The sequence below is a fragment of the Halichoeres trimaculatus genome, unplaced genomic scaffold, assembly GCF_033239565.1.
Source record: "Halichoeres trimaculatus isolate MK-OKI-2021-1 unplaced genomic scaffold, fHalTri1.1 fHalTri1_scaffold_10, whole genome shotgun sequence".
NCBI classification, from domain to species: domain Eukaryota; kingdom Metazoa; phylum Chordata; class Actinopteri; order Labriformes; family Labridae; genus Halichoeres; species Halichoeres trimaculatus.
In genome coordinates, this window is record NW_027437187.1 from 16429375 (window position 1) to 16453737 (window position 24363).

The following is a 24363-nucleotide window of genomic DNA, read 5'->3' on the forward strand; positions in this document are numbered from 1 at the left end:
TGCAGGAACATGTGGTTCTCCTGTGATCATGTGATCTCATGTATACAGCTGCTAAGGAGTGTGCCATGCTGTGCTGCTCTCCAGAGACACATCCAGTATGAATTGGCGCACGCCCAAAAACAGCGGTGCTGCGCAGCACGGCGCTCACACTGTGAGTGTGAATCAAGGGTTAAACAGAAAGGTAGCTGGAACATTAAGCCTCAGTCACATTAGTCTCAGAGTGTCTGTGACGAGAAATGCTGTGAACAGATTTGTACGTTGTCTCAAATATTATCTTGGATATCCTGGTGGAGTTTTGCTGGGACACCATCTCCTCTGTTCTTCAGACAACTTGCACCCTCAACCTGATTTGCAAAAATGTTTTGGTAGTCCAGTGTATTTTGGACGATTGTTTCAGTTCGACTCATTACTGCAGCCAGAAACGCGGCAATAATTTACGATTTTGTGCACCAATAATCCTCTATACCTGTGAGCTTAATTCAGAATCTGAATGTTCAAATAAAGAGGGATTTAGGATGCAACAAGGGAAGTGTGAATAAACCCTGCTTGGAAAAAAAACGTTTATTTTTTCTCTTCAGTTTTTGAAAAGCTTTCCAAGAGCCTGTTTGCATGCATATGTATTATTTTGGCCTTCTTGTGCCACTGCAAGATAAAGAGATACATTGGCAACCATTTTTAAAAGATTATATGTGCACATTCATAAATGTGTCTTTGGCATTCTACCCACATTTAGAGATCACAAAGGCCACTTCACAGTGCAGACTGCCTTGGGACAGCTCCAGCCCTCACTTCACAGTCTTCCTGTATCCATGCAAGACCTTGCAGGGCACTCAGAGGTGTGGTTAAAATTGGAACACATTCATCTCAATCCCCCACCTGCCAGCGCTAATGGATGTTAGCCTGTTTCAGGGAGACAATGAAATCGAAGAAAGACAGGATTCCTAGCTCCCTTTGCGCATGTGGTCATGAGTGCAAACTGCAAACACATTCAGTGCCTCTGTTTTTTTTTCTGTTTGCTAAACATGATTTGAATTCTGCAAACAGCCTTTTCTCAGCCTTGAGAGCAAGGTTTCCCTCAGACTATTGTCTCACATTGGCCTTGATTGTCAGTTACCTGCAATCAATTTTTGAGACCATGATTATTTTTCATTCAGATCCATCTCCACATCATCTGCCCTTCTTTAGAGAATCCCACGTTCCATTTCCTCTACCACAAGTAAAGGATGCATCAATAATTCCAAAGGATGATTGAATACAGGCTCCTGGGCAACAGACACAGACGAAGCGCTAAGGTAGAAGTATCCTCAAAAAATAAAACATCTACAGCTTCCTGAACACAATAACACCTTCATTTATACTTTGACTGTTATTTACATACTATCAAACATTTTGTAGCTGCAATAGAGTTACGATTCAGATGCAGAAACTGCCTTTTACGTTATTTACAATGCCTTTTTCTCTTCTTTTAAAGCTCCAAACTGCATCACTGTTTATTCACTATTTATTGTGCTTTCTCTGCCTCTAATGTAGCTCTCTCTGTTCTGCAGAAAATATCACCCCAGGAGACCAGACCTTTCTTCTCTACCTTAAAAAAAGAGAGAAGCAAAATCACAAACAAAGCAGACTGAAATATCTATTCTGCCAATTTGCAGCTCCAGTTTGGAAGGAATCCATCAAAAATTACAAGACTCCCTAGGTAAAGAGAAAAAAATAACAATTTCTCTTTTATTTCTTTTGATTCCTCCTCTCGTGACTCTTATTTTTGTAATTTAGTGAACAAATGTCTATTGGGAGTTTGCAGGCTACTGTACAAGCAATCCAAAACATTGTGTACCATTGTAATGTATTGATCGGGGTGTCTCTACAGCATGAGAAATGTCTGAATTTCTATTCAGAGGGAGTGCTGGGGAGTTTGTGATGCTGCAGATATAGGAAGTTCAGTCTTCCCCTTGTCAAAGCAGAGGTCATTAGCACATCTGCTATATCTGTAGGTGTTGGAGCTTTATGTGTCGGTGCCTGGGAGTACAAGTGTAGCAGCTCCAAAGAGGTGATAGACATGTCAGTAAACAGAAAAGTGAGAGGTGTTATATGATGTAGCTGTTACAGAGAGGAGGATGAAAAGTTTCAGATGAATTTGTGTGATGTTAATTTGCATTTCTGCCAAACTTGCAGTTGGAAATGGATTCTGGGTCAGAGTATAACAAAATGTATGTTTAGTAAAAGTCTTATCTCCAGTGAATCCAGTGGAGCTCTTTTTTTAATGTTGCTCGTCATCTTGATTAAGCAGTCACCACCAGCAGTCTGCTGAGGAAATATTTGTCGTTGGCAGGAGTACAGAACAGACAGCGATAGGAGATGTTAGTTAAACACTTGATGGATATAATCATGTTGACTGGATAAACTCTGACAAATGTTAACATTGCTGTGTCCATATTTAAAGATTTTTTGAATTTCTTTTACGCTGTCTAAGCCTTGAATAATTTCAGTCTACAAAGCACACAATATGGTGCACTTACATTTTAGTCTGGAGCAGGCGTCTCCAACCTTTTCTAGAATGAGAGCAACTGTCAAACTATAAAAAAGTTGCCAGCTATTTTTCAAAAATTATGTATTTGTTAATTACTTTGGCACCTGATTATAGACTTACAATAAACATGATGTTTGACCATAGACTGTGTGTTTGGCGCTGCATGATGTCAACCAGGGTCTTGTAGTTTGTCAATATTTTTTAAATGGACCTGGCTGAGTCATTGTTTATCTCCAAACAGCACACCAGCTTTAGTAACAGTACAGTAAAATCCCAATTTGAATTTCTACGTTTACATGCACACCGTGTTCCTGTATTAATAGGAATAACGGCAATATTCTGATTGTGTAGGAGTCACGTAAACACCTTATTCCAGTTGTCATGACCCGATTAAGCTCGAAGTGATTATTAAAAACATTAATAAGACCCCTGGCATATACCTATATCAACCTGAATATTAGATCATGCAAACACTTTGGTCAGTATATGCTTCTGAGTGAGCTACTTTAAAGATTTTTTGTTTTTTACTTCTGTGCATGTTCAACATGGCCATAAAGCAAAAAACTGAACACGTTTTGGGTGAGTGACGAGACAAATTTATGCATTCAGATAGAAAGAGTTGGATATCATGGACTACATAGATGGGTGAAAGCACGGCAATGGTGACATTTTTAAAAGACTGCACAACAAGCTGCATTTGAGGAGATGAATGACAATAAGAGTTCTAGTCACACTTTGATGAAGAAGAGATATGACTATTACACAGTATAGCACAAAAACAAGAATCTTAGATAATTTGGTGGTAATGTCAATACATTGCACGCGATGTCATGTCGTCTTGTCATGAAACTACTTCTTCTTCTACTACTGCTATGGTTTACTTGAAAAATTTTATTTAGCATGTAAACATAAATGTTTCAGTTACAGGTAAACTCCTTTTTCGTAATAATGCCTTAACTAGAATATGTATCGTCATAGGAATATGAAGTGCATCTAAGCAAAGTCAATAATTCTGTTGACATTTGGTTCAAAAACAATGGTTGCTGGCTACTGAGTCCACACACTAGCTACTGATCCTTAGGACAGGTAATAGAGTCATAAACATGAACGTGATTGGCTGAGGCGCTTTGTGGGATGGGGAGGGGAGGGGGGTGGGTGGCTGATAGAGTTGTATTGAGTAGATTGAGTTTGTATCATCTCGTTGTATTTTCTTCCTTATCCCCTTACTGCCTGAATCAATTAACAATTATGAAAATACATTGTTTTTATGTGTTTTTGCATTCTTACTTATGATAAAATAAGAGAAGATTGTAAACTTAAGTATAGTACACACAATAGTTAGAACTAATTTATATGATTTAAATATATATAGACAGGAGAAGTTAATCTGCTGACCAATATATTATGACAAAGTGGATCTGATACAATCTTTGGTATGTGTAGAATATGAATCAATAGGTAATAATGAGATACAAAGGTCGTTTTAACTGCATCAAGACCTGACAGGGCACAAATTGCAACAACAGGAATCAAGAAGTAAATATTCATTTAGATTATTATTATTATTATTTTTACATTTTCCATTTGCTTGGCGAGCTACTTTTTGAGAACCTGTGAGCTAACGTAACTAATGAGCTACCCTATTTAAGACCCCTGGTCTAGAGCTATTATATAAGAATGTTGTTCAAATGCATTACAATGAGCAGCAATGAACATCGCGTTTTTTTTTTAATTCTGCACTTTTAAAAATAACAAAGCTAAAATAGATGCTGAAATACACAATTTAATAATTCATACCTGAGCCTGCTGCTGCTTCACACACAAGCAGTAAACTCAGTAGGATCTGTAAGCCTGCCACACTATCACCAGTCTAGTTTTCAAGTTGCAGCAAAAATGATGAAAAATAAAGCAAAAGTGAAAAGACTGCGGTTCCATGAGTGTTCACTCATGGCCGGCTCTAAAACCCCAAAACAACCAACAAACCTCTGTGATGCCAGTTCTGTAACTTTTATTTAATAACTCACCAGTGTATGGTAACTTTGAGACACTGATGCATTTCTGTCTGTCTGTGACACATCACTCACTAACCTTGACCCCTTAACCACACCCTCTTCACTGAACAGACATTTGACAGAACTGTCAAATTTGAGTCTGCACTTGCTGGAACATAGAAGACTTTATCATCAGCACAGAGCTGAAACCAGAACCCCCCTCCCTGTATTGAAAACACATAAAGTCAAAAATGCCATGAGCTGATGTTTTAATGGACTGATAGAAAAACTGGAGTATGAGCAGGTTTTTCTAAAAACTGAGTCAGTTGCACATATTCATTCTTTTAATAATAGTGGATTTATAAAAAAAATACATGGACATCAATTTTCCGTTCCACACCAAAGGGTTGCAAAATGCGCAGCAGACTGTGAGACACAACAGATGGTTTCTTCCCGACCTGAGCACAGCTTGGATGGGAAATGATAGTCCTGGTTAAAACAGAAAAAAGAGAGATAGCACAATAGCTTCCTTCACTGCTTTCCAAAATGATTTCTATGACAGCCTTTGAGCCAGCTTCTCAGACTGCCAAAAAACAGCCCTCTTGGCAGAAACTCATACAACCTTGAAGTTGAAAACTCAAATAACACCTGTTATGTTACACTTCATCAATCACTGTGATGAAATGTGTCCTCTGAATGTGACCTGTTTAGCAGCAGTGGGCAGCTGTGTTGTAGCCTGGAGGAACAAATCAGGTCTCAGGCCAGTGTGTTCGTCAAGGGCAATTTCAGGTGCATTTCCAATTCCTTACATGTACTGTAAGCAGAGAGGGCAAAAGTAAGCATATGTGTACTCAGGAAGGTATAGATTCTTGCGTACAGGGACTTTAGAAGAGAAAATGCACAGAGAAAAAAGTAAAGTCTCTTTAGTCTTTAGGTCAAAAAAATAACTTTTCCCTTGCTCCAATGTTTTAATCAGTTGTTTCAGGGATGCAGTTTTCACTAGCCTTGTTGACTTGTTTCACCTCTCGTTCAGCTTATACTGTCAGGTACAGATGCTGGGAGACTCACCTGTACTCCTCTAAGGCTGCTGTTGATTCTCTTGGTGGCTGGTCTTGAATCATCATTTTCATTATGGTATATCTGTCCTTTGTTGAACTCTGAAGCACCAATGAGTTTAAGCCTTTTCTATGCCAAACCCATGTAGGTTCAAATATGTTGGAATGGTCACATTCAGACATAAAAATAGTGAAAGTGTTCAATATCTCTTTCTTGAGTTAAGAAAAAACCTTTTACTGAAAATGAAACAGTAATGTTTTATAGATGTTAGTGCCCAAAGTTTTAAAGGGGCTGTGAAGAGTTTCTGAGTGATCTTGAAATAGTCTCTGTTCTATATTTAAATTTATCTATGTTTAAAATTAGATTATCAGCTCCAATATACGTTATTTGGGTCGAACAGGACCAGATTGATTTATGGCACGTCTAAGTCTCTATGACAACAAGACAGTAAGTGTCTGGTTGAAGTTCCCATTAGAAGGTTTTAGCTGGCTATAAAACAGACTGAAATGAAAGCTGGTGACCCACAGAAGATCAAAAACATGAAGAGGCACTTCTCTGTCCACAGGGGGCACCAAAGTCAACACAATGGTGTTCTTCATAATATTTTGATGCTAATGTCAACTGGTATCACAAATCTTTAGAGAATGTGATCAATACACACCTGAAGAGAAACTATTGCAAGCAAACTTTGATTTTGACCTTTGCGGCTGCAATAACTTTTGCCACTTTCTGAGTTTTATCCTCTGCCTCAATCTACTGCATTTTCCAGTGGCTTCACTTATCATCATTCATAATGCTGCTGGTGTCTCTTCAGATCTCTTCCTTACAATTTTCTCAGTCATGTATTCATCTTGCAAGTGAGTGATGTTGGGCCAAAACCGAACAGCATCCCTTGGCACAGAAGTATCAACTTCTTCAAGGTGTGCCAGGTCTTCCTTTCAATGAATCATGCATACTTCCTGAGCCTGTTGACCCACTATACTAGTTCCCTTCAGTTTATCTTGATGTTTCCCCTCCTAAACTCCTCAGACTTATCCAGACAAGCCTGATGAATTGAGGCCACTGACAAAAAGCCTCTAACTGAGGGTAAGCTATTTGTAGAGCAGCAGGCGTTTAAGTCCACCACTCTTGCGCATGCGAGTCTACAAATTATGCTAAGTGATGGCATTTGAGCTCTCAGCATTCAAGTGAAGGGAAACAAATAAAGCGAATGGAAAAACAGTACCCCTGCTGTATTCTAAAGGTCATCACTCAGTACAGTACGTTGCCGAATTGCTCACCCATTATAAACAGATCAGGTTTCTCAGGTCATCAGGCAGCAGTCTTTAGCTGTATCGCTAATAACATTCAGGTTCAGTAAGTTTGCCTTCAGTCCCAAAAAGGCCTGTTTGGTATTTATCAGATGCAAAAATGCCATGCTCTCAAGAAACTGTGAGAATGAATCATGTAACTTTATAATTACAGTTCCTTTATCTTCCTGTTCTGTTGTTGCTGCTCTTCACACCGCAGCTACATTTCCCTGGCTCCTCTGCATGCTCTCAGATATTCTGCCAGAAGTAACCTCACAGCTGCACCAAACTGAAACAAACTATTCTGAGAATAGCTGACAGCTAGCAGGGGCTTCATCTGATTAGCTAAATGATGTTTGAGCATTGCTTATGTATCCAGGGCTCAATCTGACAGGTCTAATGTTTACATGCTGAGCAAAAATTCAATGAATGAGTACCTTTGACACCCCTGGTGGCCCGCATGGTGCAGTGGCTGAGTTGTCTCTACACTTTAATGTGACCTGCAGTCCTCCTCTGAATATGTGCCCCTGCCTCTCTTCAACATTTCCTTCATTTTTGAGTGTATGTTCTGGGCTTTTGATGCCATTATTAAAGGTAGAGTCTGAGGAATTTTCCTGAAAAAAAAAATAAAAAAATCAACTTTTACAGGAATAATCCTGCTCAGTCGTCTCCTACAGGTCTCTATACATGTGTCTGTATCTGCCTCAACCCCCCTCCTCAGCCTGTATGTGAATGTTTTGGTTGCATCAGACGTTTCTGGGCGGAGAGTAACCGTCGTTACATCAACCTGTCACTGCGCACCCAGTGTGCAAGTGACTTTACATGTTGATGAGCGAGTAGGAGATGCTATCCTGTGAGGCGGGTGCATGCTGTGGCATGGAGCTAGAAAAACAACCAAAGTGAAACGAAACACCAAACAGATAAACCTTTTGCAAAATGAGTGTGAAGCTTGGCGCAACTTTCGGGCACTAAGAGAGCAGCTCAGGACAAAGAGTGACACGAGTTAGCTTTCTGCTAACCAGGTATGTGTCAAATACCCGGATTAGCTTGTGCTAACATACCTAGCCTAGTGGGCAGCTCTTGAGTCTCTCCCATGTACAAATGCGATGCGACAGGTGGTAGCTGGACTAGTGAGTGTGTTCATGTAGTCATGACTGGAGGCTGTGACTAAAGCTATGACCAAAGCGGCCACTGCGTGCTTGTAAATGTAGTGTAGTGAGTGTGATGTAGAGGGCTCTTGTTTCTGTCCGGACAACAAATTGTTGTAAATATGCCAGATTCCACCCCCTTCCCACTTCTCAATGATTTGTTACTACAGGTATGATCTGGTTGCTGTTCTACATTAATAACACCTGTTTTTTGGGTCTGGCCAGAGTCAGAAATTGGAATCATCATGGCCCACTACAACAATACCTCAAAATTAAAGAAAATTCTTAGTATGGTAACTTCTCTGTGTTTATTAATGCAGGTATACACCTTCTTTTTCACACATTTAGAAAACTACAGCCTTGCTAAAATCAAGAAACATCTGCAAAAAATCAGAATCAGTTTTTTTAACAAGTTTTTGTTTGATAAAATTGATTGTTTGTCATTCATCCTGTACAAAGTTTATCCCAACTTTCAGATAACGTATGGTCTTCTATTCACAGAGGTCGATCAACACGCTCAGGTGACAAAGAGATGCCATATTTTTTAGGTGCTGAAAATTTGGAAATTCATTTTCATTTTCTGAGCTGAGTTTCCTTTTTTTTACTTAAACTCAGAATTCAACATTTGAATGAAAAGCTAATTTTTAGTTACAGCTTAGATGTGCCTGAGTGACGTTTCTGCACATTTTAGCCCCTAGCTTAGCTAGATGGCTCATGGCTGATCACCATGTCATTACATATATAGGAGGACGTAAGTTAACCTGCATTAAAATGCAGCAGATACTGGAAAATACCATACCATACCACACCATACCATACCACACCATACCATACCATACCATACCATACCATACCATACCATACCATACCATACCATACCATACCATACCAATTTTATTTAAAAAGCACTTTGCAAAACAATCACAGCTGTAAACAAAGTGCTGTACAGGTAGATTGAATTAAAATGATAAAGACAGATAAGAAAAAACAGACACATAAAAGAAAACATACTAAAAAAAAAAGAAATCAGATAAAAGGAAATAAAAGAAAATAAAAGGGAATAAAACTGGGCAAAGAAACTAAATCTTGTCGAGGTTAAAAGCCAAAGAATAAAAATATGAAATTACACGTCAAATCAGATATTGATTTAGGAAAATCTTTAAAATGATCCTTTGATAGTTTCCGAGCTGTAGGGTTATTCAGGCTGTCTGTTATAGAACATTGTGTGAGGATTTCTTTGTTTGAGTGTGTGCATTTACTTTTGGCTATTTCTCAACATTTCCTCTCCCTGAGTTTTTATATGGAAGCAGATATTTTCTTGGTCTTGAACCGTGCCAAAAGAAATCAATAAAAATGCATTTGCTATCAGAACAAGTGTTTTCCATCAAACCTAATGAGGACTCTCGTACAAGTGTGATGGTTGCCACTCTTCCTGATAAAACTGCTAATAAATGCTATCCACCTCATCAAACACGGAAGACTGGATCTAATCTCGTAGCCTTGGGGCAGACCTGGAGGCCAAACGGCTACAACCATCCTCTCCTCAGGCCGGGTAGGAGCAATTACTTCTGTTGCTTCATACACAGACCTGTGTCACCGACGCAATTAACAAGCTCTGGAGGAGCCTGGGCAACCAGGAAAGGACAGACTGTGTACACAGCATGAATGATGAGAGGCATGAGGAGGGAGGTAGAGATGGAGTGCAGGGATAACATGCTCCTGGTTGCTGGGATGTTGTGAACAGGGAGTGTAGGTGGATGTCAAACTCTGTGAAAGAGAAACACGAGAACACACATCTTGAATATTTTAATGTAACGTTTCATTTTCCAGATGTCACACATATGTGGTTATGTTTGCGTCAGCCAAGAAGTTTAAGATTCAGTTTACTATAAAGCTTTTTTTTTCTTCACTTACACATTCCTTTGGGCAGAGATTTTGGCGAAGGAAGCTGCAAACGCTGTATTTTAACCTCCCACTTCTCTGCATTTCACATTCCTCCCTGTTGCGGAGATGATTCATCACAGCTCTGACAGAGATGGTATAATGTGAAACAGCTCCCAGAAGGAACAGTAGTAGGTGTTATCTAGGTGGATGTTCATTTTATTCACAGGCACGTTCCATTATCAGCTAGAGGAAACCGAGCATCCCGGCTCCTCTCTGCTGCATCCACGCCTTCTTGATCCTCATCTCTACAACCTTACCTGTGGCCAGTTTTATGCCTCTATTTGCAGTCCTAATTCTGACACCAAAGTCCAGACTCCCAGTCCACCTTCCCTTCCTACTTTAGCAGCACTTTCCTTGTCTGAGTGGGATGCTCAAATGGAAAAAGATTGCACAAAGGTTGAAACAGAAGCCCTCAGGTGTCTCTGCTGACTCAGGATGTAGGAGTGATGGGAGCTGTCGAGAGGAGAGATGGATTTCCCGGCCCTCTTGTCTCCACCCATTCATTGTTCATGAACTGGGGCTGCCAGACAGCTGTCTGTAGCTGCCACCTCTGACAGATGCCTGCTGTCAGTCAGTCGGTCTGGAACGGTCTGCAATCTGTATCACCTCCTCGCCTGCTGGATCTCATATGAGCCAAAAAATCGACATCTTGGGAGATTGATTTATTCCCTTTTTGCTTTTCTCAGAAGTGCTTTAACCCTTGGTGGAGCACTTAATGAAATGAAATGAAAGAGAATTGTTTAGTTTAAAGTTAGATAAACAAACAGAAGAAGCCCTAAAAAGTATACACGTGTTGGATGCACAAGTGTTCTACCTGAGTGAGGGCTACTGGACCAAATCTGAGAGCTTTTTACTTCACCTGATGTCCCATTCTCTGTCATCTTCTTGGATGATATGCCCATTTAATATTTATTTATTTAGATAGATAGATAGATAGATAGATAGATAGATAGATAGATAGATAGATAGATAGATAGATAGATAGATAGATAGATAGATAGATAGATAGATAGATAGATAGATCTTTATTGTCCTTAACAACAAACAACAACAAAAAAGCATAGCCATACCAAAGACTGTTGGAAAAAAAAACAGGACATCATCTTGCTAGCTCCAAGTGAGGTTGCCACAAAAACTGCTCCCCCTGGTGGCTGGCTGCAGTATAGGTCAAAAAATCCATCTCCCCAGTCATTTCAGATGGGCTGTGGCAAACTTCAAAAAATAAATATAGCTTGTAGAAATGTTTCCCCATATCAATTGATAGGGTGATTTGAAGATAATTTTTGGCTTCCTTGAATTCAAGTCCCCTTTTTTTCTAAATAAGCTTTGTTTTCACAAGTTATAAGAGGTTAAAAACAAGGCTGTACATACATGTATTTTTTCAGGGATTGTAAAATATGTTGGGATTGAGAGCCAAGAAGAGATTACACTCCTTCTCTCTCTCTCTCTCTCAAAAAAAAAGAATAGTATTGAAGTCACCCAGCTCCACTGAGATTCTTTCAAAGTCCCCCATAGTCTCTACTCCGCAGCACAATGGTGGCGCCTGCGATGGGGGGTATTTTGGCTTTAAAACCATACAATGGTTAAAGGCGGAGTCACACTGTCCATTCTATATACAGTATATAAGCTATACACAATATCGAACACTTAGTGATTGAACTGGCTGATTATTTTGGAGGATCTGTGATGTTGTAGCAGCAAGGGGGACAGTACAGGATGATAGGTTGGATAATGCTTGGATTCTACAATTCTACAATTTCATTTAGCAGATGCTTTTTTTTCAAAGAGACTTAAAACACAAGTAAAATTTAGACAGAAAGGAAAACCGTAGTTAATGCATCAAAGTGCAAGTTGTTCGGCTGCAGGTGCTGCCATTAAGAGCAAGAAGAAGAGCTTTTTTTCATGTGGAATAATGAGGCCATCAGTAACCACAATTAATTATTGCAACAATATAATTCAATATTCAATATTCAATAATCAGTGCTAAATATGCACTAAGAGCTGGGTCTTAGACCATCTGACTCATTCTACCCCTGAGGACAAAGAGGAGAAGGGTTGAATTAAGTGCTTAAGTGTTTCCTGAACAGATGAGTCCTCAGATAACTCTTTAAGTAGAAATGGACTCTGTGGATCGTATAGGGTTAGGTAATTCATTCCACCATTTGGGAACAACAGAAGAGAAGGGTCTGGCTAGAGATTTAGAGCCACGCTGGGCTGGGAGCACCGGGCGTCTTTTACAAGCAAAGCATAGTAGGCAAGAAGGAGTGTAGACCTGGATGAGGGACCCCAGTAACAACTGAAGGTAGGGGGCAACCGAGAGTGCTCTGAGTTTCCCAATGACAGTTTCTGTCGGCAGCGTTTATGGATGTCCTGTGTGTGTGATTGTCAAAATCAAGTTTATTGTCCAGGGTGAGATCAAGATATTTAGGAGTGCACCATCTCTATTGTTTCATTCTGATGCAGACGAAGGTGTACACAGGACTGGGCGTCAGGCTGTGAATGCTCGAGGAGGTGATGACCAGTTCTTTTGTTTTTGTTGCGTTCAGCTGGAGGCAACTGTCTTTGCACCATTGTGTGAAACTCTCAACACTTGCCATTCTTTACTTAAATTAATTCAAAACATATAAGCCCATGTCAGGGAAAGGTGACACCCCCTCACACTCCTGTAATCGTCACCTTCTGTTTCCTCTGAGAGGTTGAACCTAAACCGAACATCGACTAATGTAAAAATGTGTGTTTGCATCCCCAAGTTGATGCCTATTTCCCTGTTTGTGTGCGTGTAAAGAGACAGGAGGGAAAGATAAATAAGATCGTGCATTTACAGTGAGGGAAGCAATACATTCTCTTGAATGGTACATGAGGTGCACGTCTCTGCAAATAAACTGTCATTTTCCACAGGCGAATGCACACATTCTCTCCAACACCTACACACACAGCCAGACACACACACACATACACATGCATCTCAGGGCAATGTGCGATCTGTTCTTGGAGACGTTTCCTTCCTGTATGTGTGATAATAAACAGAATCAATAAGTGTTAGTGGGTTGATATCTGGCGGAGCTGCTCCGCACATACCCAAACTGTCTTTCCGATTATAGCGCAGAGAAATCGGCTCAACTGGAGACGACAATCAAAGCGGCATCACTACTAGCAGGCGTGTCACGTAGCTAATTCAATCTCACAAGCCATGAAGCAATTAATTCATGTCAATACAAACACAAAATTAGTCTGTTTTTTTCTCCTCCCCTCACCACAAGCAGAGGTCTTGCGGCGGTGCTGCTTATTTTAGCATCTTTGTGTCTGTGTGAACGCGCTCAGTGGAGTGAACCTGGAGGAGCAGGTGTAATTGGGTGTGGAAAAAAGGGAACCTCGTGGTCTCCCTGGTTAAATTAGATCAGACAATTCTTTTCCTCTCCATTTCCTCCCCAGACAACAGACACATTGTCCCCCTCTCTGGTTTGTTATTATTTCCTTGATCAGGCTGGACTCTGAGGCTGATGACGGGATAATGATTATCCTCTGAAAGCAGCCTTTTCTCTGATAGCACAGAAAGCTGCATCTGGCTTTACTTCCTCCAAGCTAAATCAATTGAGGTACGGGCCACACTAAAACACACACACACACACACGCAAGGAGGAGAAAAAATCTCTAAAAGGGTCTGAGTGCTCTGCTCCTCGGTTGGTCAGCAGTGGCTTAGTGGATGCTGAGGATCAATTGCCTCATGCGGTAAATCATTAAGCTCCATTATTTCTGTAAGGGGAAACTCACGAGAGGATGCAAACCCACCACACGTGTTACCACCCAGAAGACTGTGGTGACGGCGGCGGCGGCTAAATGAGTTTCACTCAGTCGATATCTACATGTAGGAGGGGGGGGGCAATACTGAGGAAGTGTTCTGGGCTTGATGAAGTGGCTCTGGTAGACAGCAGGTGTGACGCCAAGGTGGGCTGAGTGGTGTGATCCTCAGGAGCCAAGAGGGGGGTAAAGTGGTGGAGAAAAAAAAAAGAGCATCAGAGAAAGAGGAGAGGGGCTTCGACTTGATGAAAGGCAGCTCTGGCTCGTCTGGTCTGTCAGCATGTCTGCTTTTAAATGCATGTGTGGAGCAGTGGAAACCCTAAAGAGCTCTGCTGCTCCTTTTGTTCCCAAACCTCCAATTCCCAGTCCTCTCAGGGATGTGTTTGCTGCTTTGAATTTCGATGAGGGAAAACTGGAAATACCCATTTTCACAATTTCTTTACAACACTTTTATTTGTCATCATCTATCCCCATAAACCTGTGAAGTTATCCCCAGTTTTGATGGTTTTTATGTAGTTAAAAACAGAAAAAAAAACAAGTGTGTTTGAATTAAACGTCACATTCAACATCCGATTTAAGAAAGAGGCTTTTTATTTATAGATCTTAGACAAAAATAGACAAGTAAAAACAAGGAGAAACATCAGACAGCCACACACTCGTCTGTTGTTCCTCCAGAATGAAGAATGAGCTGTTTCAATAGGCTGTTGACACTCCGACATTTCCCTTGGGTGTGCATAAAAATCTCAGTGCATCTAAGTGCAGCAGCAGCAGCAGCAGCAAATTCATGCTGTCTTTAAACATGTCCCACATTTCATGGGTGACGTTGCTTTTGGAATCTGAATTTAAGGCGACAGAATCAATCAGATTAAAAACAAACTGCTGAGACAAGGAGGTGTGCAGAGGTAAGGGAAAGTAATAGCTGAGCTGGTCATCCCACACCCACACACACACCCACACATTTATGAACACAGTCATCTGGTCTGTAATCCGTCATACACTGCAGATTGGCCAGGAGTAATGAGCCTTTACATTTCAGTACATAGAAAGCTGATACTGCCTGTGTGCTATTTTGCACAGTCAGATTAAAGTTCGATTTCTCACCTAACAAAGATTCAGGAGCGTTCATGAAATCGATAGGTGTCAAAATGCACCCCCCTCCCTCGGCTTCTGATAATAGATCTGACAAGCACATGAGGAAGTGTGCTCAAACCTACAAGCTTAAGGAACCACAAAGTAGGGGAGAGGGGGAAAAAAAGGGGTCAAGGCAACATGATGATTGACAGACAGCGTAAGAGACAACTTCACCATAGAAAAGCTTTTTTTTTTAACATTAAAAATACAAAACTCAAGAAGTCTGTGTACTATACTCTTCTAATGCAGGAGGAGCTGCAGCTTTTAAAAAATGTTCCCTTTTTATACATTTGACAGTCCAAGATGCTTGTCAAAACAAGAAAAATCAAAAATGAGACTGTGAGTAAATGAAGTGTTGCAGAAATGTCCCGTTCCTGACATCTGTTGGGCTTAACAGATGCTCCACTCAGCTCATCGGCGTCAGTCTGAGTCAGCCAGGCTCACCAGAAAGCCAAGGATGTGACTGGCTGTGGAAATTGAGCCTGATGGTAATTGATTGCACATAACTTCGCTCGCTTCAATTAAAGAAAGTTAGTAGCCAGTGAGGGATTTAAAAAAAAAAATGTTGAAGAGCAGAAATGAGGGCGGCCATCCATATTTGTCACAGCAGCCTTTCTTCAAGGTCAGTTCACTGCCGGCAGGCACAGCGGGGGAAAGAGGAGGAGGGGAGGGTGAAAAGGAAGAAGGCTGACAGAGAGAGGAGCAGGCTGACAGCGGCAGGCTGAAGCAGACGTTGAAGGACAGGTGGATGGAGATAGGAGCTGGTATCAGGGGGCGTGGTCCATGGATGGTCCAGAGTCATTGTCCTCAAAGTCTCTGGGGTCTCTTGGGTCAGCTCTCGGCTCTGGCAACCTGCAAATTAAACAAAGTAAGAAAGATGACAACACCTGCATGCAGTTACTGCAACATTCCTCCTCCTCCACTGTGCACACAGATTATGGAAGTGTAATAAATGCTTGTGAAATGTAATCAGCTTCAATCAAGCTGCACCTTAAGTAGAAATCATCCATTCTGTCGGTTTTATATTAGCAGCTCTGCGCTGACAGAGACAAAGTGAGAGCTGAATCGCAGGGACCTGTAGCAATCTGAGCCCGGCTGATAGATTCTATTTCACTGGAGACGGTCTGCGCTAATCATACGCTCTAATTGGACGGTGTCGTGGGGGTGATGGAGCACTGCTCCTCCCTGAGCAGCCACACTCTTCTGCAAACTTGTCACATTGCTCCCTCCATCTGTTTTATTACGATATTTTCCTTTCACATCAAAAGCACATCTATTCACAGAAGACTAATGTCAGCATGTTTGTTCAAACGCACTCACACACATTTTTTTTTTCTGGATGGGGGTGCTGTTTAATTCAATGAGAGTCGATGCACTCGAGAGCTGTGCCATCTAATTCCACCGCCTAAATGTTTCTTTTGAAACAATCGCTTTCCTGTGACCTTTGGCAAAGAGTCTGCATTTAGATTTGTAAATTAAAATCAGAGCAGGAACCCGCAAAGACAGTTATACAACACAAATCTTTGAGGTCACGCTAATGGAAGGATTTATATTAAAGCGATGGAAGGAGAAAATAGAAACTTCCAGCTTTTGATTGAAAAATAACAAAACTGACATTTGCACCTCCGAGAAGGCAACTGCAACATGGTAGAAAAAAAAAAAGGTTACGATGAGTCTGAGAGGCCATCACACACACACACACACACACAAGCTTATAGAAACTGAAGGGGCGAGTTTGAGAATAACAGAGAAAGTCTCCTGCTGTGAAAGTCTGAGAGGAAATTTCAAGGAAATACTAAGATCGGAATGTCCTGAAGTTGCGCACAAAATGTCAGAGACTGTGTTCACAAAGTCGCAAGAACAAAGAATCGCTTCAAGTGATGAAATTCTAAGAAAATTCCTAAAATCATGACATTTTCGCAGACTTTCCTCTCGAAGTGAAGAATAAACCTTGTAAAGATTAAAGTTATTTTCAAAGCATCTTAGCCGCTGAAAAGAGCCTCTGAGGTGAAACACAGTAAGGATAGTAAGGAAGAAGCGACAGAGTTTCTTAAACAAAAGAGAAAAAAGAACAAAGATGTTAAAGATAGCAAAATTTTCTCTCAACACTGATCTGGAGTAAATTCATGCAAGACAGGATCCTGCACTGACATGTGCAAGACACGATCATTGGAGAGGAAAGTGATCACAACATTTAGAACTTTTCAACCCTTTCACTCTGATTCTGCTCTCATGACAAGCGAGCTCTATGTGGGAGAGCTTGTCAATGATGCAACCAAACTAAAATGTGAGTTCAGAACAGACAAAACAACTGCGTTAGAAGGTTCATACTGAACACGGGATGTCACACTATAACCAGGAGAGATACAGCAGTGGATGTCTCTTGCTTTGATCAGGAAGGGAGAACCAATCACACACTTAGATGCAAATAATATAAAGTGTAAATGGTCTTCCTGCACTTATGTGAGGGAGCCAAGCGGCAGCCAATGTTTTTAAAATATAAAGCATCAAAAAGTTGAAATTCTTCCCTTGAAGCACCAGAAACTTCACACAGTGCTGTTCTTGTTTAGTTTAAGCTACTGAACTTGCAAGTTTTGCCTGATAAAAGGCATACCTGACATCACTGATGCCCCTCTTCCATCAAACAAACCAGGTGCTCGTTTGTTGCTAGCGGTGGCTATAATCATGTTCCTCCTAAGAACTGGTTTGGTTATCCATCAGCAAGGAGTCAAGCTGGAGCCACGTCATTGTGACACTGTAAAATGCCAGTGTGTCACTGCATACATAGCAGTTAACATAGGCTGCTAGCGCCTTAAGGAAGCACACAAAGCAACAGTAGAGGAGCTAATGGTATGCCTGCACTGTTGTTTCAATTTCAACCCCATTTCAAGTGTTGAACGAGAACCTCAAACAAAATAAAGGATAACTCGCTCAGCAGCTTTTCTTTTTAAAAATGGCTGTTTTCCATCACCAGTCGCTGGTCACTGTAATCCAGCCCCCGGCCCCTGACGTGTTCGGTGGTTCACTCTGGCCCAGCATAGAGTTGGTACTTGCTGAGCCTGGAACTAGCATTAGCAACAGCTCTGTCAAAAAAGGGGTATGACAGGCAGTCTCACTTTAAATGTTAGCTAAGAGGCTAAAGAGCCTTTTAAACACTGTATTTTTAGCTCATGCTAGCTTAAACAACGTTAGGTTGAGTAAGCTTTTCCAACATGGCAACTGCAGACGATAGGCTTTGACACTCTGCATCGGGAACAGACAAGACGTTGTGGAAACTCTGTTGGGAATATTCACAATAAATCAATGAAGGAAACACAACAAGAACAATTTAATAACAGTAACATTTATTGTACTGAATATCAATAAAATGTAATATCTAATCAGATTCTTCCATCATACACATCAGCAGCCACGGTTATATGAGGAGTTTTTCGTCTTTCTGAATGGAATCTTTCTGAATGACTTCCCTGAAAACAATAGTATACGTGAGAAGGAATATTCCAATCTCTGGTCTACATGCCCTGCTATAATCAAACAGAATAGTCAATGGGGCATGGGCAGAAAAACTTAAAAACATCACGTGATTTATCAAAGAAAGTCTCTAGTTACGTCATATCTGAGCTTGCGTTGTAAGAACGCACCCTGACAACTTTCCATTTGAGTGGATACATGATACCTCAATTGGTTTGGGGAAAGGAATATTCCACCCCTGTTAAACTGATTAAATGTCCATTTGGATTGTCACTTTTCTTTCGGAATGATAAGGGTTAAATTCTTTCCATTTAAGAAAATAAACCTAATTCAAGCGGAATGTTTGTGTCCATGCATACGCAGCTAGCGTCACACTTCTTCTGGGCTCAGTACTGCTAAAACAGCAGATTGAAATATTTGTTTCATTTTTTCGTAGATTAACCAATCACAGCTTCAGAAAGGGTGTCTCATACCCAGCAATAGGGTCAACCATGCTTCTGCTCTGAAAATATTCCCAAATTACTTGAGGGAGAGACTCCAGCCCTCAGCGGTGATTGTCAGAATTGAGATTATCAGCACATGAGTTCATGTGTGCGTCAGGCTCCTCTAACAATCGACTCAGCTATGTGTAATTGAGAATGTGAAAAAAAACAGCATCAGTCTTTGTTCGTGAAAAAAAAAAAGTGGTTTGAAAATGTTAAAATAAAATAAACATGTGCATATTTTTCTGAGTGACTCTTCAGTGTTGTTTTTATTGGGAATAAATAAACACATGTTTGTGAAATGTGTTGGCTGAGCAAAATAATAATAATAATAAAAAAAAGATTTCAGCACAATGGTGCAAATAATTTAATAAACTATCTGAGAAATCTGACTCGTGTGTCTTGTTATACTCTATCTCTACACATTCCTCTTCCTCCATCTCTGCTCCTCTCCTTCCCTTTGCTTCAACAACCTCCCTCCTCTGCCTCCTCCTCTGTTTTCCCGCTCAACAATCTTTGATAAAATACCCACACATTGGTTAATAAGCAGCCGAACCTTCCTGAGCACAGTTCCCAAAGTATTCCTGTCTGACATACTTCTGTTGGCAGAAAACAGAGAGCTGCTTCCTTTTCCCTTCCTAGCATGTCCTCCAGGAGCACATCCTCAAAACACGAAACGCACATCAGGGCATGGAAGCAGAGAGCTGGCTCACGTATGTGTGCATACTTGAACGCTTGCTAGCAGAGCCTGTAAGCAAAGATGTACAACGTTTTCAAAGAGCTGCTGGCCCTTTAAGATAAAATGGATTTACTCCAGAATGCTCAGTGGTCAAGTCGTAAACAACACTTACAGGTTTTTACTAAAGCAGCTGCATTATGCATTACACACACACACACACACACACACACACACACACACACACACACACACACACACACACACACACACACACACACACACACACACACACACACACACACACATACATTCACACACAGCAAATGCCAGCTCTCTGACTGCCAAAAGAATTGATGATGTTGGATCATAAAAACACTCGCACATGCAGGGTTAGTTGCTGTATAGTTACTCCAGCTCTCTAAAGAATCCATCCAAGATATTAATTATTGAAGGATACTGTTCCAATTCTAATCCTCCACAAACACACCTCTTGCATCCTTCCCTCTAACTCTGCTTTCACTCAGCATTCAAAGACCTACAGCCTCACACAAGCTGGTCACCTCTTCATGTTGGAAAAGCTCCCAAAAACATGTGCTGAGCCGAGCCCATTACGCTCTCACGGCTCTCTACATCCTGAGCTCATGTTTAGGATACAATGTTCAAGGACTTATTTGTGTGGAGGCAATTTCATGTTGCATCTCCAGTCAACCAAAACAGTCCCCCTGCTCTTTGGGATGAAAAAAGGGGAGGAAAAAAGTAATTACAAGTATATTATACTGTACAAAGCAAGGCCCCCACTATGTTGGCAAATGAACTATTTATATTCAAACGGTCTTTGCTAAGCCTTAGGACACATGGATGTAATAACTTATTTATTCCGCCCTCAGGAAAAAGGCCATTACTTGAGATAAAGAGGGAGAAAGAGAGAAAGAATGGCAGGGAACGGGGTGGTAAGACAGAGTGGAGATTCAGCATGCAACAAAATGTCAGTGGGAGGGCGGGTGATAAATTCGACACAAGTTTAAGCCCGAGCTTTGTTCCCTTTTTTTGTCTGCTCATCTTCTTTGGCCTGAGTGAACGATCACTTGCCTGTGTGTGTGTGTGTAAGATGTGACGACTTGGTTCTTTCTTTCTGTCCATGATTTATTCATGAGCTGTAATGCAGCCGATGTATTATTGATCAGGCCTGATCATTGCCTCCTCCTCATCCTCCTCATCCTCCTCCTCCTCCTTGGTGTGACCATGGCCCGTGGACGAAGCCGAGCTGGGGGCTTGGAGGCCTGCTGCAGAGCTTACTTTCTGGCTTGGCTTCTTGGTGATGGATGGACAGCAGCATGGGTGTGTGAAAACTTGGAACAGCTTATGTGCTTGTGTGTGTGTGTGTGTGAGAGATAAGAGTTTCGATGGGGCTGATAGACTGGAACAAAGCTAATCTAACTAATGTCTCCTCTCTGAGTGAAACCGAAAAGTTTCTCCAATAGCTCCAAAATGAACCCATCACTCATGAGAGAAAACCTCGGGCTCCCTGTGAGGAAAAACAGAAGGAGAAAGAGCGTGCGTGACTTCGCCAAGACTTCGACTCTCTCCTTCTATTCCTGCTTCGGTCTCGACCCTGTGGAGCTCTGGGAGAAGGATGAGGGAGGGGGTCCTCGCCCTGATTAAGTTTGAATTCCCTGCTCTTGGCAGAGAAGCTGCAGGACTCCTAAGTCATCATCCGGAAACGCTCCCATCACGCCACGGCGGCCCTGCCAGCCTCGTTTTCGTATGAATAATCATGCAGCAGCGGCTTGGATATGCTGAATGGATTCAAGGTGTGTGAGTGTGTGTTTGTGAGAAACAGAAACAGAGCGTTTCAAGGGGAGGAGCTTAACTTAGAAGTTAGGTTCTTCTTGATCAAGTTAAAAGATTGTATAGGAATACTTCTGTGTGCATTTTGCTGGTGGCGAACATCATCCTCCGGAGGATAATAACTATTACAATTTGCATTTCCAAACAGCAGTGATGCCATCTACTCCGTCACATCAGACTGCGGGAGTCATTCTTCAAGCCCTGGAGGCCTATGAGGTTTGGTCTAATGAGAGGATCCTTAATGGTTATTGATAGAGCCCATGAGGACAGACTCTTACCCTTACTCTCCAGTGAGGCGCCGCACTCTGCCCACACTTAATGAAGGAAATTTTGTCACTTCTGCAGGATGATTTAACACTACAAACAGCTCAATGACAAGAGAGGACCGAGATATGGAATAATAGATGAAATAAAGTGGCACAAAGAGGGGACAGAGAAGGATGTAGGTCACTGATGAGGTGAGGAAGGGAAGGTGATCTTCGAAGGGTGTTACAGTGCAGATCTTAAAATAAAAAAACATGCTGATTTACCTCCTTGCACTAATGCTTGAAGAAAATATATACCCCACAGTCCTAGAAGGGCTTATACGTCCTCATCTCCTGCCATCTTGTCTGCCAACTTCTCATATCCTCCAGATTTAGTTATCTCCTCAGATCTGGCAGCCTTTATGGAAGTATGTAAATCAGAAATAACCCTTGGATCCACCTTCATTAACAGTGAATTTGGGAGCTTCCCAAATATGCTATGAACACATTTTTTTTTCCCAGTGCATAATTTTCTGCACTACATATTTTTTGCAATAAACATTTCTACCAGAGTTGTAGCTTTTCTAATCTTGCAAGAAACTGACCAGTTACCTTTAAAATGAGTAATGTTAGATCAGGTGGCCGCTCAGTATGCTGACAGCAAAACAACAACATTCAAGATTAGCAAAGTTTACAGTCTGAGTCTCAGAAATCAAGTTATTAGGGCTTCATATGGAGGAGGAGACCCTTCCAAGTCTACCCTCCTGTAAACTTTGTAGAAAACTAGTTTTCTGCGACAAGACAACTTTTCCCTGATGAAAGCCCACTACACCTCACTGTGTAGTTTGAATCCAAATAAGTTGTTTTGTGACATGGTTTATACCCTGAACACTGACTAAAATCTATCCATCTATTAGACAGCACTAAACAAATGAAATTAAGTTAGACAAAAACTTTCAAATGAAGAATAAGTGGAAATAACAACCTAATGCGACATAAAAGTTTTCAGAGTTTTAATCTACCTTCTTTATGATTTTTCTACAATTTTTTAATGTTCTGGAAATAAATACTTTATTTTAAGTTGTAGCAGAGGTTTGCAAAGCCAATGAAGTCAGAGTGTGGTCACACTGGCCATCCATACCATGCTCAAACACATTTCAACCTCAAAGTCTACTTGGTTTGGCCAGTGTGACCGCAAGTGTGCCGTGCTCAGGCACTGTTCACTTCTCAGCTTTGTCAGAGGTTCACACATGTTATGCACAAGCACAAGAGCAAGAATATGCACACAATCGCTGCAACCATTCCTCTGTACAATTGTTTTTAACGATAACGGGGGTGTTGGTGGACTGTGTTGGACCAAAACAACCCAAAATAAGCCAAAAAGACACTGGAGTTTGTGGCAGTGTTGTCTGTGTTCCCCATAGCGTGGACCCTAATAAGATCCAGCTTCTTGTAAACTTACATGTCATGATGACGTAAGGGGGTAATGTTCACATTGGAGTAGTGTGACTGTGGGTCTTACTGTGCAGCGGGGGAATCGTGCCATGCAGGGGGTAATGGTACTTGAGTGTGGCACAGTTGAGATGGCTAGTGTGACTGTGGTCTCTGATGTAGAGGAAAGCCCAGATGTCTGAGTTCAGCAAATGCTCACATTTCTCCACCATACTGTCTCGTTGACATGTGACACATATAACTGTGTGACAGAGCCTTCAGTCAGTTTACTGTTATTCAGTGTACAGTAGGCCTTCAAACTCAAAAACCTCCAGGACATGTTTTTATGAAAGACACAGTGTCTTTACTTTTTTATGAGCTGTAAGAAAAAAATACTTATGAATCAACCATGGATATGCTTTGGAGCAAATCAAATTGAATTGAATTGCATCAAATGGAATCATACTGAATCATTTCATCTGTGAGTGAGACTGCAGCCATGAAGGTTGAAACCATCTGCCTGCTATGAAAAGGAGAGATACACATCTTTAAGTACTACAGAGCACATGAACCCTTTACCGAGCAATACGTTGGCTCCTTTGTGCATTATACTTGTCAACTTCAAGTTTGCTATGGATCAGTTCTATAAAATAGTGGTTGTGCACCTAATGTTAGGCCTTTCTTATTTTTGGTTGTACTCAATCAGAGGTGTAAAGGAACAAAGAAAAAGTACTTAGTCACAGCACTTAAGTAGGTTTTTAGAGGATCTATACTCTACTTTAGTTTCTGTATCAGAACTTTTAGTTCTACTTTGCCACATTAAAAAGAAAAAAACGTTACTTTTACTCCGCTACATTTACATGTCATCATTGTTACTACAAAACAAACTGTGAATATAATTGTCTCGTGTCTGGATTATTGGGGCCATGTGTTCTTGCATGAATAACTGGCGCTCTCATATGAATAGGGTGCCTTAGGGTATCCCTCTACAGCAGTGGTCCCCAAACTATGGCCCGGGAGCCGGATATGACCCGCCTCCACATTTTGCCTGGCCCCCTGAACAATACCAGAGGCGCAATATGATTGTTTTTTTTAGTCTGACCATTTGATCGACACGTACACATACATAAAACGTAACTTTCTATTCCATACTTCTGTAGTTTGTGCCCTATCAGAAACCCCTCCCTTAAAAAAAAAATCCTGTTATACAACCATACTGGTAGTAAAATTGTGTTTGTATTGTATTGCGCTGGTAGGTGTTGTATCACTTAGTTTGGTTTCTTAGCGTGCTTGCTTTCTAGTTTTCACAGTGAAGTTAATGAG

General features: G+C 41.1%; 1 protein-coding gene across 1 annotated transcript in view; it reads right to left on the bottom strand.

The window, feature by feature from the left end:
• Positions 1 to 14343: 14343 nt before the first annotated feature.
• The window catches only part of trim44 (tripartite motif containing 44), a 60180-nt gene continuing 50160 nt past the window's right edge, over positions 14344 to 24363 (bottom strand). Inside the window, exon 6 of the mRNA XM_074677662.1 lies at positions 14344 to 15736. Within this exon, the coding sequence (XP_074533763.1) occupies positions 15652 to 15736 (85 nt within the window). The 3' untranslated portion in view covers positions 14344 to 15651. The remainder of the gene's footprint in view (positions 15737 to 24363) is intronic.